This window comes from Pseudophryne corroboree, chromosome 7 (genome assembly GCF_028390025.1).
Source record: "Pseudophryne corroboree isolate aPseCor3 chromosome 7, aPseCor3.hap2, whole genome shotgun sequence".
In the NCBI taxonomy this organism is placed as follows: domain Eukaryota; kingdom Metazoa; phylum Chordata; class Amphibia; order Anura; family Myobatrachidae; genus Pseudophryne; species Pseudophryne corroboree.
The window spans coordinates 242,889,900-242,907,305 of NC_086450.1; the positions used below are offsets into that span (position 1 = coordinate 242,889,900).

At 47.2% G+C, this 17,406-nt stretch overlaps 1 protein-coding gene across 1 annotated transcript in view; it reads right to left on the reverse strand.

Moving 5' to 3' along the window:
• The window catches only part of ADCY5 (adenylate cyclase 5), a 984,560-nt gene that overhangs the window by 120,517 nt on the left and 846,637 nt on the right, over window positions 1-17,406 (reverse strand). The window contains exon 10 of the mRNA XM_063934061.1: window positions 13,852-13,996. Within this exon, the coding sequence (XP_063790131.1) occupies window positions 13,852-13,996 (145 nt within the window). The remainder of the gene's footprint in view (window positions 1-13,851; window positions 13,997-17,406) is intronic.

Below are 17,406 nucleotides of genomic sequence, written 5' to 3' on the forward strand. Positions count from 1 at the left end.
TTGCTTGGTGCAATCAACTCGGAATGGGGGCCATAGGCCCTCATTCCGAATTGATCGCACGAAGCTGCTTTTCGCAACCCGAGCGATCAACTATACTCCGCCTATGGGGGTGGGTTTTTCACTATAGCAAGGCTGAGTTCGCTTGTGCAGCCCTGCTATGGGGAATACATTTGTGCAGTTTGTAAGTAGGGCTAGACTTGCTTACCAGCTGCAACGTTTTCAACCTGTTCGGTCCTAGCTCTGACGTCAAACACCCGCCCTGGACACACCTGCGTTTCTTAAAAAACGCCTGCGTTTTTCTTACCACTCACTGAAAATGGCTCCGGACACTGTGTTGCCGCCCAGGAATGCCCACCGCCTGTCAATCTTCAAGCGATCCCTTCGTCGTTGCCGGGCAACGACGCACGTGCACATTACGGCCCCCGCGCGTGCACAGTAGTGACCCGGCCGCAGCTGTGTGAACAAAAGCACGCTCCGATCGGGTTGGAATGACCCCCTTAGTATGTTCCTGATTTACTTTGTTTCTTGTTTTTTACTGTGGCCCTACAGTATGTCCCATGTTCTTGATTTTGATATATGCCCATTGATACGTGGATAGGGCTGTTAGGTTTCCCACACTACCTCTTATGCCTACTTAGCATGTGCACTTTCCTTGAGCTTGTTCTGTTATTGGATGCACTCTGAGTAAGCCACTTGTAATTTCTAACCGTTGTACATTTATTACAGTTTTAGTCCAATTTACACAGTTTTTTTGCTATACGGATACGTTACACATTTGCCCCTCTTCCTCCCATTTTGTGTCAGGCCAGATGTGTAATTTCCCTTTCTCTTTTTTCTTATTTTTATATGCAACTATTTGAATACCCATGCTTTGCTACGGGATGAAGATGATAAATTAGAATTATAGTTGTTCGTAAATTTACGTTGGAGGGAGGGCGTGGCCTGGCAGGCAAGCAGGGAAGATGTGCCTGAGGAGAGCTCCTGCATAAAATCCTCTACATATAACTTATCTGGCCCGGTTCCAGCCTATCTTCGCCTCTCCCTGCCCCCTGCAGCCCGTCCTTACCTCCCCTGTCCCCGGTGTGCGGAGTCCCGGAGCCGGAGGGGGCCTCCTGCCTCCTTGCGGGTTGGGGCCCGCACACCCTCCAGAAGCCGGGGGCTCAATTCCCGTTCCATACCTGGTGATCCCCGATGTGGAGACTGAAGCTGCGCCTGACATACCCGGCGGCCGGCCCCCTGTTGTCCGCGGCTCCCTCCACCCCTCAGCTGACCTGTCTCTTCCTCCTGCCTGTGCCTTGTAGAGCGTACGAGCGTGCTCCGTTCCAGGCGTCCGCCTCGAGGCCTGCTTCCGCCCGCTGAGCCGGGAGCTGAGGTGACGGCGGCGGCTGCCGCGCGCTCCCGGCGGCCTGTGCCCGGACCGGAAGTCTCCGTGGCCAGGCGGGGTGAGCTCCCTCCTGCACAAGCAGACTGGCGCCTCTTATCTATCAGCTCCGGGCGCCTGGGGAGCCCGGTCAGAGGTACCCGCAGGGTGCTAGGCCCAAGATACTTCACCCTCCCCTGACGCCGGCGGCCATTTTGGTTTAGGGAAGACCGGTGCTCCTGCTTCCCCAGGCAGCTGGGGGTAATTGGAGGGTTCCCTGGCTGCTGGCTGGTCCGTGGCTAGGGCCCACCACTTGCTTGGCACTGCCCCCTGTCACCTGTCTAAAGTGACGTGGGGACAAAAAATAAAGAAAAAATAATAAAAATATAAAATAAAAGGGATTTCCTCCCCTCATAGCATTTATCCCTATCCCCATCCTAGCTGGATCCCTCCTATACCCTCCCCACTGCTGGGGTCCTGTACGCACTGCGCCATGAGGTGGGATCTCAGTGGGGACTCCCCCTTTTTTCTTATTTATTACTTTGTGCCCCACATGCTGGGATTATTTCTGTCTTTATTATACACCTTCAGAGCCCCGGATGTGTCACACCACCTATGTTAACTGACACTGGAGCTCCACCTGCTGGCAGCTTTTCTCGCTGGGCTTACTTTGCCTGAGTGAAGCTTGCTTCCCTTAACATGTGATCCTTTGGAACATTCCCTAAGTCTTGGGACTTTCTTTTACCGATATCTATGTCTAAATAACTACAGGACTGTCTCCCTGCTACCGGGATCTACCTAGCAACATATTGTAGTGACTTTTCTCAGGTGTTCTGTCTCTGGGTTCCACCATGCCTAGAAATAACAAAAAACAACGTGGAGCGGACCTGACCCAAAGCATTAAAAAATTTGCCTACTCCCATGCTACCTCTCCAGGACCAGAAACCCCCTTGCATCCTGATGTCTCTGACTCGGAGGACTCAGACCACTCCCCGTTGACCCGGAAAGATCTACAACTGCTCTTCCGTGAAATACGGGAGACGAGGAAATCCATCCAAGTGGTACAGGCGGAGGTGCACATGGCAATAGCCTCTCTCAAAACAGATGTTGCCGAACTTGGGGACAGAACGGACCACCTGGAGACCAAAGTGGATGAAGAGATCACTACCCAACAGGGCATGAGCGATGATATTCATGATCTGAAGAAGGAGATCCAGCACATCCTGGAACATCAAGAAGACCAAGATAACAGGGCGCAACGTAATAATCTGCGCATTAGAGGTGTCCCTGAGGACGTTGATATGATGTCCCTGCACGATTACTTTAAAAAACTGTTTGTGCATTTATCGGCATCGACTCCAGTGGACCAGCTCTTGTTAGATAGGGCCCATAGGGCTCTCCGCCCTCGATCACAAGACTCTGCTCTTCCTAGGGATGTCATCCTGAGATGCCACTACTATACTACTAAGGAGGTCATCCTTAGGGAAACTAGGAAGATCTCCAACTTACTATTCCTGGGCCATTCACTCCAAATTTTCCAAGACATTGCTCCAGCTACTATGACCAAGAGAAGATTTCAGGCCTATAACCTTGGTGCTCCGGGACAATGGCATTCGCTACAGATGGGATTTCCCCTTTCACATTCTGGTGTGGCATCACAACCGCCTTCATTCGGCTAGGGACCTGGCCGAAGCGCACGGACTTTTGCACACCTTGGGCCTCTCCCCTCCACCGGCCTCATCTGTTTCCCCGCAGCGGGCACATGTGGCCCCGCCTTTGGAGTTGACTGCCACCCCTCGACGATCCTTGAACCGGGACTGGACGAAGGTGCCCTCTGCGTGGAAATCTGCTTCCGCTGGCCCTGCCACCTGATGTCGTACTTGTCCTAATGCCATTTCATCCTGTGGTTTCTTATTTTTGTTTATGCATATGTTGTGAGGAGCTAATTTCTTTATTTTTCAGCATTAGCTTTTAGATCCACCGTGCTCCACGCCTTCTATGTGCGTGCAAGAGCAAAAACCCTTTTCTTTTGTATTGGATCACTTTAGGTATTCATCATGTCTCGTCCCCCCTTACGGGGGTTATACCCTCCTCCCCCCCATGTGGGAACTGATGCCCCTTGCTTAGATGTAGATTAACACTGTTACCTACCCCAGACTTGCCTTGTTTTAGCCCTGGAGAGTTTTGTTTTTGTTCTAGTTGCCTTACACGGTAGTAGGTCCTGGGACACTAAGTCCCGTACTTTCCCCTTTTACCATTAGTCCCTGGACTCAGGACACATGTTGTTGAGTGTCCGCTGTGCCTGATGCGCCTGGCCTGGCTGGGCCGCGTCCCCTCTACTGGGTCTTATACCCGAGTCCAGTTGTCTTTTCCTGACCGGCATATTAGACCAGATGTCGTTTCTTCTGGTCCCCAACGTTCCCTTCTTCCCTACTTTCCCCGAATTCTATCTGTCTTGTTCTCTTCTCTTGTTTCTTTTACTCAGCCGTTCACTGATGTATGCCGATTGCCATGCTTGTTTCTAATGTTTACAATGTTTTTTGTTTGGTCTTTTGCAGTGAAGCAATGTCCGGAGGGAGGAGACGTGGCGTTCCAGAGAGTTGATTGTCATGGCCCTTAGGATGTATTCCCACAATGTCAAAGGTTTGAACAGCCCCACCAAACGCACCAAGCTCTTTCTTTCACTTAAACAGGCCAGAGGTGATTTGGTCTTCTTGCAGGAAACCCACTTTAAAAAGTCCCTCCACCCCGACTTAAAATCTAAATCCTTTCCACATACATTCCATGCTTGTGATGCGACACACAAAAAAAGGGGGGTTTCCATCTTGCTCGCTGCTCACCTTACGTTTGAGTTGTGGACAGTCATGCAGATAAATTTGGTAGATGGTTAATCCTTGTTGGGAAACTTAACAACACCCTGTGTACCCTTGTTAATGTCTATGCTCTGAACCAAAATCAGGCTGCCTTTTTTAGGGGTTTGACTTCACGCATAACTAGGCTCCGCCAAGTGGAGATCATAGTGGCCGGTGATTTTAATGAGGTTCTGGATGCCTCGTTAGACAGATCCTCCCCTCTCTCCTCTCTTTCTTCTACCCCCAAACGCCCATCCCCGGGATCTCTCGCCCTGTTAGATCTTTTGAAGCTCCAATTATTATTCGACTCCTTTAGACTCACTGACCCACTTACTAGGGACTACACTTTCTACTCCCCTGTACATAAATTTACGTTGGAGATCTAGTATATAGGCATAGCTTGCTTCCCTGACGCACTTTGGGGGTAATTCTGAGTTGATCGCAGCAGCAAGTTTGTTAGCAATTGGGCAAAACCATGTGCACTGCAAGGGGGGCAGATATAACATTTGCAGAGAGAGTTAGATTTGGGTGGGTTATTTTGTTTCTGTGCAGAGTAAGTACTGGCTGCTTGTTTTTACACTGCAATCTAGATTGCACCCCACCCAAATCTAACTCTCTCTGCACATGTTATATCTGCCTCCCCTGCAGTGCACATGGTTTTGCCCAACTGCTAAAAACTTTCCGGCTGCGATCAACTTGGAATTACCCCCCTTGTGTAGTGGCCGGAACCCTTTTTGGTCCCCTAAGGGACCCTGCTCTTCCCACTATACAACTCTCAGTCTGTGGCTTCCTGCTGCCTCCATTCCCCTCCTCACATCATGTCAGTGCCCCTGTGAAATTATCAATTTATTTACAGTTTCTTATATAGCGCAGCACATTATCTCTCTCCTGATGTACCCTGTGCTGCTGGGGGGCCGTGCTACTTCCACTATCTAACTCTCAGTGTGTGGGTTCGTGCTACCTCCATTCCCCTCATATCATGTCACTGCCCTTGTCACATGCAGCCCTGTCATCACTGACATATCATGCATGTCCTGATATAGTCTGTGCTGCTGGGCCAACCCTAGGGGTACTAGGGGTGTCTTACCCTCACAGTTTGTAAATCATATGTGTCCCAAGTTTGTTGTAAATTGGTCCAGGCATTCTGGAGTTATGCTGTGTGCTGACATACTCTGTGCTGCTGTCCCACCCCTAGGGGTGCTAGGGGTGTCTTTCCCCCACGGTGTTTGTTCCCAGAGTGTAAGTCATATGTGTACCAAGTTTGTTGGAAATTGCTGCAGGTATTCCGAAGTTATGCTGTCTGCTGAAATACTCAGTGCTGCTGCCTCCCCCCTAGGGGTGTCTTCCCCCCACAGTGTTTGTTCCCAGATTGTAATGTATGTGTGTTCCAATTTTGCAGTACATTGCTCCAGCAATTCGGGAGTTATGCTGTCTCCTGATATACTCTTCTCCTTTTTTTGCTCTCGCTCTCTCTCTATACATATATATTTATAAATGAATAAAAAATGAACAGTAATTCATTTTGATTGCTAATTTTTTTAGTTGCCTCGGCCATGTTTTTATATTCTCGTATGTAAAATTTCACAATCTTTGCTTGTAAACTGTGGATTTGTATATAGACAAATTTTCGCTTTTATATATTAGATTGAGGGCCTCTGGTTCATCTGATGTCCTAGTTTTGTATCCCCCCCTTCCCTTCATATTCTTTTTCACATAACTACCCTTTCTTATTTTTGTGTTAGATATTACTCAATGACTACTATCTTTAGTCCCTTTTCTAGGGTCTATTATTTCCGGGGTTTTGGCCTACTTAGACCTCTCTTCTTCTCTTTCTTTTTTCTTGTCTATCTTGACCGGTCTCTGCTGTTCCAGGTTGATTTTCAAATTGAGGGTCTTAGAATTTCTTGTATATCTGATATCTTATTATGGGTTTAAAGGTCCTTTCCATAAACGTTAATGGTCTTAATTCCCCTAGACGCCGCACTCTAGTCTTAGGAGCTTGTAGATGTAAGAAAGCAGATATAATATTCTTACAGGAGACGCACCTGACTGGTGATCATTCTCAATTAAGAAGCAAGCGTTTCCCCCAAAACTTTTGCTTCAGCCTCATGTATAAAAAGAGGGTTGGCAGTTTTAAAAAACTTATAGCTGACCCGGATGGTCGATATCTTATTTTATTGCGCTCCGGAACAAGTAACCTTAGTTAATCTATATGCACCCAATACCGGCCAAAGTTAATTCTTTTCTAAATTATTTAAACTAATTGAGAAATTAACCCAAGGGCATTTCTCAATTAGTCTATCATCTAAAGCGTTCCACAGAAGTGCTACGTATGTCTCAGAATCATGACACAGGTTTAAATAGGCTGTCAGTTTTGGATCCTTGCCGCCTTAAAAATTCGACTGCCAGGGACTATACAAATTTCTTTGGTCCTCACAAGATTTATTCTCGCATTGATATGATATTTGTCTCTCGTCCTTTTGCTTCCTTGGTCACAGCGCGCACCGCATAGCATTGTGGGACTGGCACAGACGCTAGGGGTCATAATTGACCTCTAGTGTCTATCTATGCTGTGCTATTGGAGAGACGTCATGACGTCTCTCCCATAGATCTGAGGAGAGGAGCGGCATGGCGGAGGTCTGCAGCGGTCGGGACTCAGGAGCGGGGATAGTAAGTATTAATTATTTTTTTTTTAAGCGGCGCTACTGGGGGCACAAATGGGGGCGCTACTGGGGGCACAACTCTACAGGAGGCGTAACTGACCACTCTCCTGTATGAAGCCACACCCCTATTTTCCGCCCGGGACGCCACAAGGGCTAGAACCGACCCTGATTATGGCAGAGGGGAGTGGAGGATGCAGAGCGTCAGAAGAGGAAGATAAGTCTAGCTGCAACACTGAGTTCCGATCTTGCACCTCTCAGATCTGTTCTCAGTATTGCAGATAGACTTATCTTCCTCTTCTGATGCTTAGGCCGCGCAATACACATTACACTACTTAAAGAGTATAATAAATGTTTAATATTACATCAACACAATATATAAATGCTCAAAAACACATGTATGACAATACATTAATAGCAACTAAACTATTGGTAACATTTACTATAGATTCCTTGTGCAATAGTAAAAGTATCTACCTGAGTGTTAATTGTAACAGTGTATTCAAATAGTCGAAATACTTGCTTAGGAAGGGAGAGGGCAGAGCAGTAGGAAGAGAGAATTAAATTTAAGTGGAGAAAGTCCCCCATAGAGAGAGATTTTCTCCAGAGGTGTTCAGCAGTGTGCAAGCATTTTTGCACGAACCAGCTTAGTTTGGAGTGTCAGGTTTGGGGTTTGGCTTGGTGGAGGGGGATAGAAGAGATGGAGCAACAGAATTGAGAGTGGAGGTAACGGAGTGGTTGTAGAAGATGTAACTTGTATATACTGTATTTAATGTACCTACATTACATCCAGGAGGTTAAATAATACCCTTATTCTCTCAGATTAGGTCACATTGCACCAGCAAAAACCATCCCACTGCCCGTGTAACACTTAAAGTGTAAAAAGGGCCCAGACAAGTAGTACATATATACTGGTAAGGGGTTACTCACGGAGCAATAATCTAAGCAATCTGACTAGATTGCTTAGATTTTAAGAATGATCTGTCCATGTGTACCCCCCACAGCGATAGCGATGCGTGGCCCCGCATATTGCTATCGCTGGTGCTAGCCCCTTGCGCTGCACGCTCAGCACACATCTCTGGCCACATCTGCCGTGTATACGGGACTGTACTGCATACATATATATATATATATATATATATATACATTGCTCAAAAACATAAAGGGAACACTAAAATAACATATCCTAGATCTGAATGAATTAAATATTCTTATTAAATACTTTGTTCTTTACATAGTTAAATGTGATGACAACAAAATCACACAAAAATTATCAATGGAAATCAAATTTATTAACCCATGGAGGTCTGGATTTGGAGTCACACTCAAAATTAAAGTGGAAAAACACACTACAGGCTGATCCAACTCGTGCCTGTATGACCTCCCTACAATGCCTGGGCATGCTCCTGATGAGGTGGCGGATGGTCTCCTGAGGGATCTCCTCCCAGACCTGGACTAAAGCATCCGCCAACTCCTGGACAGTCTGTGGTGCAACGTGGCGTTGATGGATGGAGCGAGACATGATGTCCCAGATGTGCTCAATTGGATTCAGGTCTGGGGAACAGGAGGGCCAGTCCATAGCATCAGTGCCTTCGTCTTGCAGGAACTGCTGACACACTCCAGCCACATGAGGTCTAGCATTGTCTTGCATTAGGAGGAACCCTGGGCCAACCGCACCAGCATATGGTCTCACAAGGGGTCTGAGGATCTCATCTCGGTACCTAATGGCAGTCAGGCTGCCTCTGGCGAGCACATGAAGGGCTGTGCGGCCCCCCAAAGAAATGCCACCCCACACCATTACTGACCCACTGCCAAACCGGTCATGCTGGAGGATGTTGCAGGCAGCAGAACGTTTTCCTTGGCATCTCCAGACTCTGTCACATGTGCTCAGTAAGAACCTGCTTTCATCTGTGAAGAGCACAGGGCGCCAGTGGCGAATTTGCCAATCTTGGTGTTCTCTGGCAAATGCCAAACGTCCTGCACGGTGTTGGGCTGTAAGCACAACCCCCACCTGTGGACGTCGGGCCCTGATACCACCCTCATGGAGTCTGTTTCTGATCGTTTGAGTAGACACATGCACATTTGTGGCTTACTGGAGGTCATTTTGCAGGGCTCTGGCAGTGTTCCTCCTGTTCCTTCTGGCACAAAGGCGGAGGTAGCGGTCCTGCTGCTGGGTTGTTGCCCTCCTACAGCCTCCTCCACGTCTCCTTATGTACTGGCCTGTCTCCTGGTAGCGCCTCCATGCTCTGGACACTACGCTGACAGACACAGCAAACCTTCTTGCCACAGCTCGCACTGATGTGCCATCCTGGATGAGCTGCACTACCTGAGCCACTTGTGTGGGTTGTAGACTCCGTCTCATGCTACCACTAGAGTGAAAGCACCGCCAGCTTCCAAAAGTGACCAAAACATCAGCAAGAAAGCATAGGAGCTGAGAAGTGGTCTGTGGTCACCACCTGCAGAACAACTCCTTTACTAGGGGTGTCTTGCTAATTGCCTATAATTTCCATCTGTTGTCTATTCCATTTGCACAACAGCATGTGAAATTGATTGTCAATCAGTGTTGCTTCCTAAGTGGACAGTTTGATTTCACAGAAGTGCGATTGACTTGGAGTTACATAGTGTTGTTTAAGTGTTCCCTTTATTTTTTTTAGCAGTGTGTGTATATATATATATATATATATAATTGTAAGAAAAAAATATATGCCTCATTCGGATTTTACTGACTTTATTTTATACAGAGAAAGTAAAAATTTAACATTTACTTATCTATCATTAAAACTTGTACTGAAATTAATACAATTATTTTTTTTTTTATCATAAAGCATCAACACATTCCACACTGCTGTACAAGTTAGAATCTATACTATAATAATCTTCATAAATCACCAACAAATGACGCAGTACTGTACATGTGTAATAAAAAAGCATATACTGTAGCATATAGATAGATAGCATATAGATAGATAAGCTCTAGATTGTAAAAACCTTGGAGTAGGGCCCTCTTCCCTACTGTTCTCACAGCCGTCTTCTCTTGCACTTCAGTTACAGCTCTCTCCTACTCAGTGACTGTCTATACCTGCATTTCCTCCTGCTCATGACTGTTCATCTCTTCCAACAGCTGCCCGTTTCCAAGTAGTATGCCGATTACTCCTTAGCTTCCTGACACCTCAGCTGTATTGTGTACTGAGAACTGAGGTTCTAATTGTTACCTGTGCTCTGTTTTAGTTTTCTGTGATGTTAAGTACTGTATACCTTGTATTGTTCTAATGTGTGTTGTATGTACAGCGCTGCGAAACAGTTGTGGCGACTTATAAATAAATTGTAAAAATAATAACAATAATAATAATAATAATAATAATAATAGTTAGATAACTTTTCTATACTTTTTACATTATATATATATATATATATAATATATACATACACTTTTCCAATAAATCCGGCACTCACAGCATACATAGGGAAGAGCGCCCCCAATATACCATGAAAAGACAGCGGCACTCTGAGACTTCTTGATAAGGTGCAAAAATAGAAGCAGTGTTTTTTCAACGTTTCGGTGTGTTACCCCTTCATCAGAATAACCACACAAATGCAGTGATAACATATTTATAACTTACCTTCACTCCCCCAGTCCACAGCATATCCCGCACGCCGTCCCGGGCGTCTTCAACCGTAATTACGGTCACGGCTTTTTCCGGAAGCGGAAGTGACGTCATTCAATGCCATAACAACCTTTTGGCTTGTGTTCCAGGCATGATCCCAGTGCAGCCGGCCAATGAATGACATCACTTCCGTTTCCAGGGGGAGCCGCCACCGCAAGTGCAGCAGAAGACGCATGGCACGGCGTGTGGGAAATGCCATGGACTGGGGGTGTGATGGTAAGTTATAAATATGTTATCACTGCAATTGTGTGGTTATCCTGATAAAGGGGGTAACACACTGAAAAGTTGAATAGATACTGCTTCTATTTTTGCACCTTATCAAGAAGTCTCAGAGTGACGATGTTTGTATATGTGTGAATATATATACACTGCTAAAAATAAATAAAGGGAACACTTAAACAACACAATGTAACTCCAAGTCAATCACACTTCTGTGAAATCAAAATGTCCACTTAGGAAGCAACACTGATTGACAATCAATTTCACATGCTGTTGTGCAAATGGTATAGACAACAGGTGGAAATGATAGGCAATTAGCAAGAAACCCCCAATAAAGGAGTTGTTCTGCAGGTGGTGACCACAGACCACTTCTCAGCTCCTATGCTTTCTGGCTGATGTTTTGGTCACTTTTGAAAGCTGGCGGTACTTTCACTCTAGTGATAGCATGAGACGGAGTCTACAACCCACACAAGTGGTTCAGGTAGTGCAGCTTATCCAGGATGGCACATCAATGCGAGCTGTGGCAAGAAGGTTTGCTGTGTCTGTCAGCGTAGTGTCCAGAGCATGGAGGCGCTACCAGGAGACAGGCCAGTACATCAGGAGATGTGGAGGAGACCGTAGGAGGGCAACAACCCAGCAGCAGGACAGCTACCTCCGCCTTTGTGTAAGGAGGAACAGGAGGAGCACTGCCAGAGCCCTGCAAAATGACCTCCAGCAAGCCACAAATGTGAATGTGTCTACTCAAACGATCAGAAACAGACTCCATGAGGGTGGTATGAGGGCCCGGCGTCCACAGGTGGGGGTTGTGCTTATAGCCCAACACCGTGCAGGACGTTTGGCATTTGCCAGAGAACACCAAGATCGGCAAATTCGCCACTGGCGCCCTGTGCTCTTCACAGATGAAAGCAGGTTCTCACTGAGCACATGTGACAAACGTGACAGAGTCTGGAGACGCCAAGGAGAACGTTCTGATGCCTGCAACATCCTCCAACATGACCGGTTTGGCAGTGGGTCAGTAATGGTTTGGGGTGGCATTTCTTTGGGGGGCCGCACAGCCCTCCATGTGCTCGCCAGAGGTAGCCTGACTGCCATTAGGTACCGAAATGAGATCCTCAGACCCCTTGTGAGACCATATGCTGGTGCGGTTGGCCCAGGGTTCCTCCTAATGCAAGACAATGCTAGACCTCATGTGGCTGGAGTGTGTCAGCAGTTCCTGCAAGACGAAGGCACTGATGCTATGGACTGGCCCTCCTGTTCCCCAGACCTGAATCCAATTGAGCACATCTGGGACATCATGTCTCGCTCCATCCACCAACGCCACGTTGCACCACAGACTGTCCAGGAGTTGGCGGATGCTTTAGTCCAGGTCTGGGAGGAGATCCCTCAGGAGACCATCCGCCACCTCATCAGGAGCATGCCCAGGCGTTGTAGGGAGGTCATACAGGCATGTGGAGGCCACACACACTACTGAGTCTCATTTTGACTTGTTTTAAGGACATTACATCAAAGTTGGATCAGCCTGTAGTGCGTTTTTCCACTTTAATTTTGAGTGTGACTCCAAATCCAGACCTCCATGGGTTAATAAATTTGATTTCCATTGATAATTTTTGTGTGATTTTGTTGTCAGCACATTCAATTATGTAAAGAACAAAGTATTTAATAAGAATATTTCACTCATTCAGATCTAGGATGTGTTATTTAAGTGTTCCCTTTATTCTTTTGATATATATATATTTAAATATAGTAAGACGCCAGAGGTGGACATCCATCCGCCCAGTCCACTTGACACCGAAAGCCAACAGGCAGGAATTCACTGCGCATGTCAGAGCCTAAAACAGAGAATGCGCAGTTCTATTTTTTTTTGGGGAGGGGGGGGGGGGGGGGGAGGGATTGAGAAAACCTACTATGCAGTTAAAATTCCATTCTGAACAGTAAAATGCAAAAATGATCGTAATTTGACTTTTTCGCATTATCATTCCTGACGAAAAAAAGTTACAAAAAATACATGACGTTACTTTTCACATTTTTGATACATCAGCCCCACAGACTCTTACAAAAGTTGGGTTATTTGTGAATAGAGGTATTTTGGGAATAGAGTTTTACCTGATGAGTCAAATTAAAAATTGTAAGATATATAGAGTGAGAGGTTCTGTCCAGGCAGCTGATATTTGCAGGGTTGTATTATTCTTTGGCTAACTAGGTTGAAGCCTAGGGGCCCCGCAGGGACTAGGACCCATTAATTTTCTTTGCTGAGGTACTGTTATCTGCATCCTAGGGTTCCAATAGTTAAAGGCACTTTGCAAACTTGTAGTCAGCTTAGGTTTGTTTTGAGACAGTGTGTGTATGGGGCAGACCTGGACCAATAGTGCACTAGCATCAGGGTTGTGACGTCTGACTGCCTCCTCCCTTATTTCACCTCCATGAGCAATACATTCTAGTCGTGACCTTGATAGCGTATGCTCGAATGTTCCCATGGGCCGTTGGCACCAACCAAAACAGTTGTTATTTTACACATTTTTAAAAAGAACAAAATGGCAGCCAACATGTACAAGCACAAGTCAGGATTTCACAAGACAAAAGAAAAGGAAGGATGATTGCGCTGTGAGAAAAGAGGTCAGCAGACTTTATTTTATTTGGATATCAGTGTCCATGTGAATACTGAAATTGTAAATGCTGGCATAAGCGTTGCTTCCAAAATGTTGTAGTGCGGTGAAAGATTTAAGTGCTAGAGGGGATACAAAATACCTGAAAGCCTAGGGGCCTGGCCATGGGTTAATATGGCCTTGCTATATGGAGCAAGTGAACATTACAGGGAATATTACATGTTATATAAATGACATGTATAGATGAGTCATTGCTCATCTTACCCCACTAGTCATGGCAATTGCGGGTCGTTTGCCACGACTACATACGCACCCGCAATCCATAGGATTTCATAGGTGCATATGTACCCAGGAGCGGCTCGCAATTATGATGCGGCCACACATGCGTGTAAGATGAGCAAGGACACATCTGTGCAAAGTTAAAGCACAGTTAGTAATGGTTAAATGGAAATAGGTTGATATCAGATGCTTTAGGCAATGAAAAAAGCGTACCTTTTTCTCCAGGTCAGCCTCTCGGAAGGTCAGCAGAACTTTGCGCACATGTTCTGAACGCAGGCGGTCAATACTTCGCGCATCTATAGCCCGCCCCAAAAATTCATCAACCTCATCTTCTGGGTTCATGTTCTCCTGAATGTTCCTAAGGGTCCAAACACGGAGAACACTGTGAGAACATCAAATTGAAAAAAAAAAAAAAAAAAAAGTTTCCTATTTAATTGTGTTTGTCTCCTAGGAATATGTATCTCTCATCGAGATTTCCCACGATCTCAGATTTTACAAAGAGAACATAAATAATGCATTTATTTAGCTTCAATTGACAATTACACTAAAATTGATATAACTAAGGGATGACAGCAACAGCGTATTGGTCTTTGCTCTGCCGTACTGCGCTCCATGGGGGTCATTCCGAGTTGATCGTAGCTGTGCTAAATTTAGCACAGCTACAATCAGACACTCAGACATGCGGGGGGACGCCCAGCACAGGGCTAGTCCGCCCCGCATGTCAGTGCTGCCCCCCTCCCTGCAGAAATGCAAAAGCATCGAACAGCGGCGATGCTTTTGCATCTCAGGAGTTACTCCCGGCCAGCGCAGCTCCTGCGGCTGGCCGGGAGAACCTCTTCGCTGCCCCGGGTCGCAGCGGTTGCCTGTGACGTCACGCAGCTGCCGTGACCCGCCTCCCCAACGCAGGCGTGGCCGGACCGCGCCCCCTAAATGGCGGCTTAACACCGCCATCCAGCCCCCTTCCGCCCAGTGACCGCCTCTGCCTCAGAAACGGTCGCTAGGCAACGACGGCTGCCATGCACCGGCGCACTACGGCACCGGCGCATGCGCTGTTCCGACCCGAACGCTGCGCTGCAATAAACTGCAGCGAGCGATCGGGTCGGAATGACCCCCCCCATGTACAGAGGGTGGACCTTTAACACAGCATAACATAAAACACATTAATTCCTGCAAAGAACAGACATTTTGTGCACACTGAATTGGTTACCGAAGGAATGGCAGGAACTGTCGGGTTCTGTTAAAGCTTGGAGTAGTACTGTGAGCCTTGGATGACAGAATCCCACTAGTGCTGAACGGTAATGCTACAGAACTACGTACTCATATACCTCACTGTGTATTACATTTCTCATATGCAAGTTAAAGCACCACTAACCCAAAGTACAAGATGTCCTATATATAAAGTACAGTAGTGTGCTAGACAAAAATAGAGAAGATGGAAATAGATCAAGTTATTTTCATTTATTAAACTGCATATAAAAAATGAGATTTATGGTAAGAACTTACCGTTGTTAAATCTCTTTCTGCGAGGTACACTGGGCTCCTCAGGGAATGACATTGGGCTGTATAGTAGGATCTTGATCCGAGGCACCAACAGACTCAAAGCTTTCCCAAGATGCATAGCGCCGCCTCCTCTATAACCCCGCCTCCGTGCACAGGAGCTCAGTTTTTGTTAACCAGTCCAATGCAGTAGCAGGTAAAAGAGACGACAACCGTTAGTAGCCACATACACCACATTCTCACGACAGGAGAAGGTGTCAGCAGCTAATGTCTTACCAACCCAAAGAAGCTAAGTGCGTCAGGGTGGGCGCCCTGTGGAGCCCAGTGTACCTCGCAGAAAGAGATTTAACAACGGTAAGTTCTTACCATAAATCTCATTTTCTGCTGCACGGTACACTGGGCTCCACAGGGAATGACATCGGGGATGTCCTAAAGCAGTTCCTTATGGGAGGGGACGCACTGTAGCGGGCACAAGAACCAGGCATCCAAAGGAAGCATCCTGGGAGGCGGATGTATCGAAGGCATAGAACCTTATGAACGTGTTTACTGAGGACCACGTAGCCGCCTTTCACAATTGTTCAAGGGTCGCACCACGGCGGCCGCCCAAGAAGGTCCAACCGACTGAGTAGAAAGGCCCTTTATGGTAGCAGGAGCTGGAAGGCCAGCCTGTACATAAGCATGTGCAATCACCATTCTAATCCATCTGGCTATGGTCTGCTTGTGAGCAGGCCAGCCACGTTTGTGAAAACCAAACAGAACAAAGAGAGAATCTGAGTTCCTGATGGAGGCAGTTCTCTTCACATGGATATGGAGAGCCCGTACCACATCCAAAGACCGCTCTTTGGTAGACAATTCAGGAGAGGCCAAGGCCGGAACCACAGTCTCCTGATTAAGGTGGAAAGAATACACCACCTTAGGTAAATACCCGGGACGTGTTCTAAGAATCGCCCGATCACGGTGAAAAATCAGATATGGTGACCTGCAAGACAAAGCACCCAAATCCGACACCCTACTTGCAGAGGCAATAGCCAGCAGAAACAATACCTTAAGAGAAAGCCACTTAAGGTCTGCAGATTCAAGAGGCTCAAACGGAGACCCTTGCAACGCCTCCAATACCCCCGACAAGTCCCAAGGGGCCACAGGCGGGATATAGGGAGGTTGAATCCGCAACACACCCTGAGTAAACGTATGTACATCAGGTAAAGGCGCAATTTTTCTCAGGAACCAAACCGACCAGGCAGAAATATGAACCTTGATGGAGGCCAGACAAAGGCCCAAGTCCAGGCCCTGTTGTAGAAAGGCCAAAAGTTTGGCCGTACTAAACTTGTAAGCGTCATGATTGTTAGATGCGCACCAAGCAAAGTAAGAATTCCAGACCCTATGGTAAATCAGAGCAGAAGCCGGTTCCCGGGCCTTCAACATGGTTTGAATAACCACCTCGGAGAATCCTTTGGCCCTCAAGACGGAAGCGTCAAGAGCCATGCCGTTAAAGCCAACCGGGCTAAATCCTGATATACACAGGGGCCCTGAACGCGGAGATCTGGGAGCTGTGGAAGTAGAAGAGGACGCTCTATCGAGAGACCCTGAAGGTCTGAGAACCAATGCCGTCTGGGCCACGCTGGAGCGATCAGAGGTAGGATTCCTCCTTCTTACTTGAACTTCCTTATTACTCTGGGCAGGAGTGACACCGGAGGGAACACGTATGGCAGCTGAAAGTTCCATGGAATTGCCAGTGCGTCCACGAACGCTGCATGAGGATCCCTTGTCCTTGCTCCGAAGACCGCAACCTTGTGATTGTGTTGAGATGCCATCAGGTCCACATCTGGAAGGCCCCACTTGTCCACAAGGAGTTGAAACACTTCTGGATGGAGGCTCCACTCTCCAGCGTGTACGTCCTGACAACTGAGAAAGTCCTTTTCCCAGTTGAGGACTCCCGGAATGAACACTGCCGATATGGCTGGCAGATGGCGTACTGCCCACTAAAGAATCCGTGCGGCTTCGAGTGCCGCCTTGATGATTGATGTGATGCTGTGGTGGCATTGTCCGACTGTACCTGGACAGGTCTGTTCTGTATTAAATGCTGGGCCAAGTTCAATGAGTTAAACACCGCCCGCAATTCCAGAATGTTTATCGGGAGGAGAGACTCCTCCTTGGTCCACCGACCCTGAACCCTCCAGCACCGCGCCCCAACCTCTCAGACTGGCATCCGTCGTCAGAAGGACCCAGTTGGAGATCCAGAAGGGTCGACCCCTGCTCAATCGTTGGTCCTGA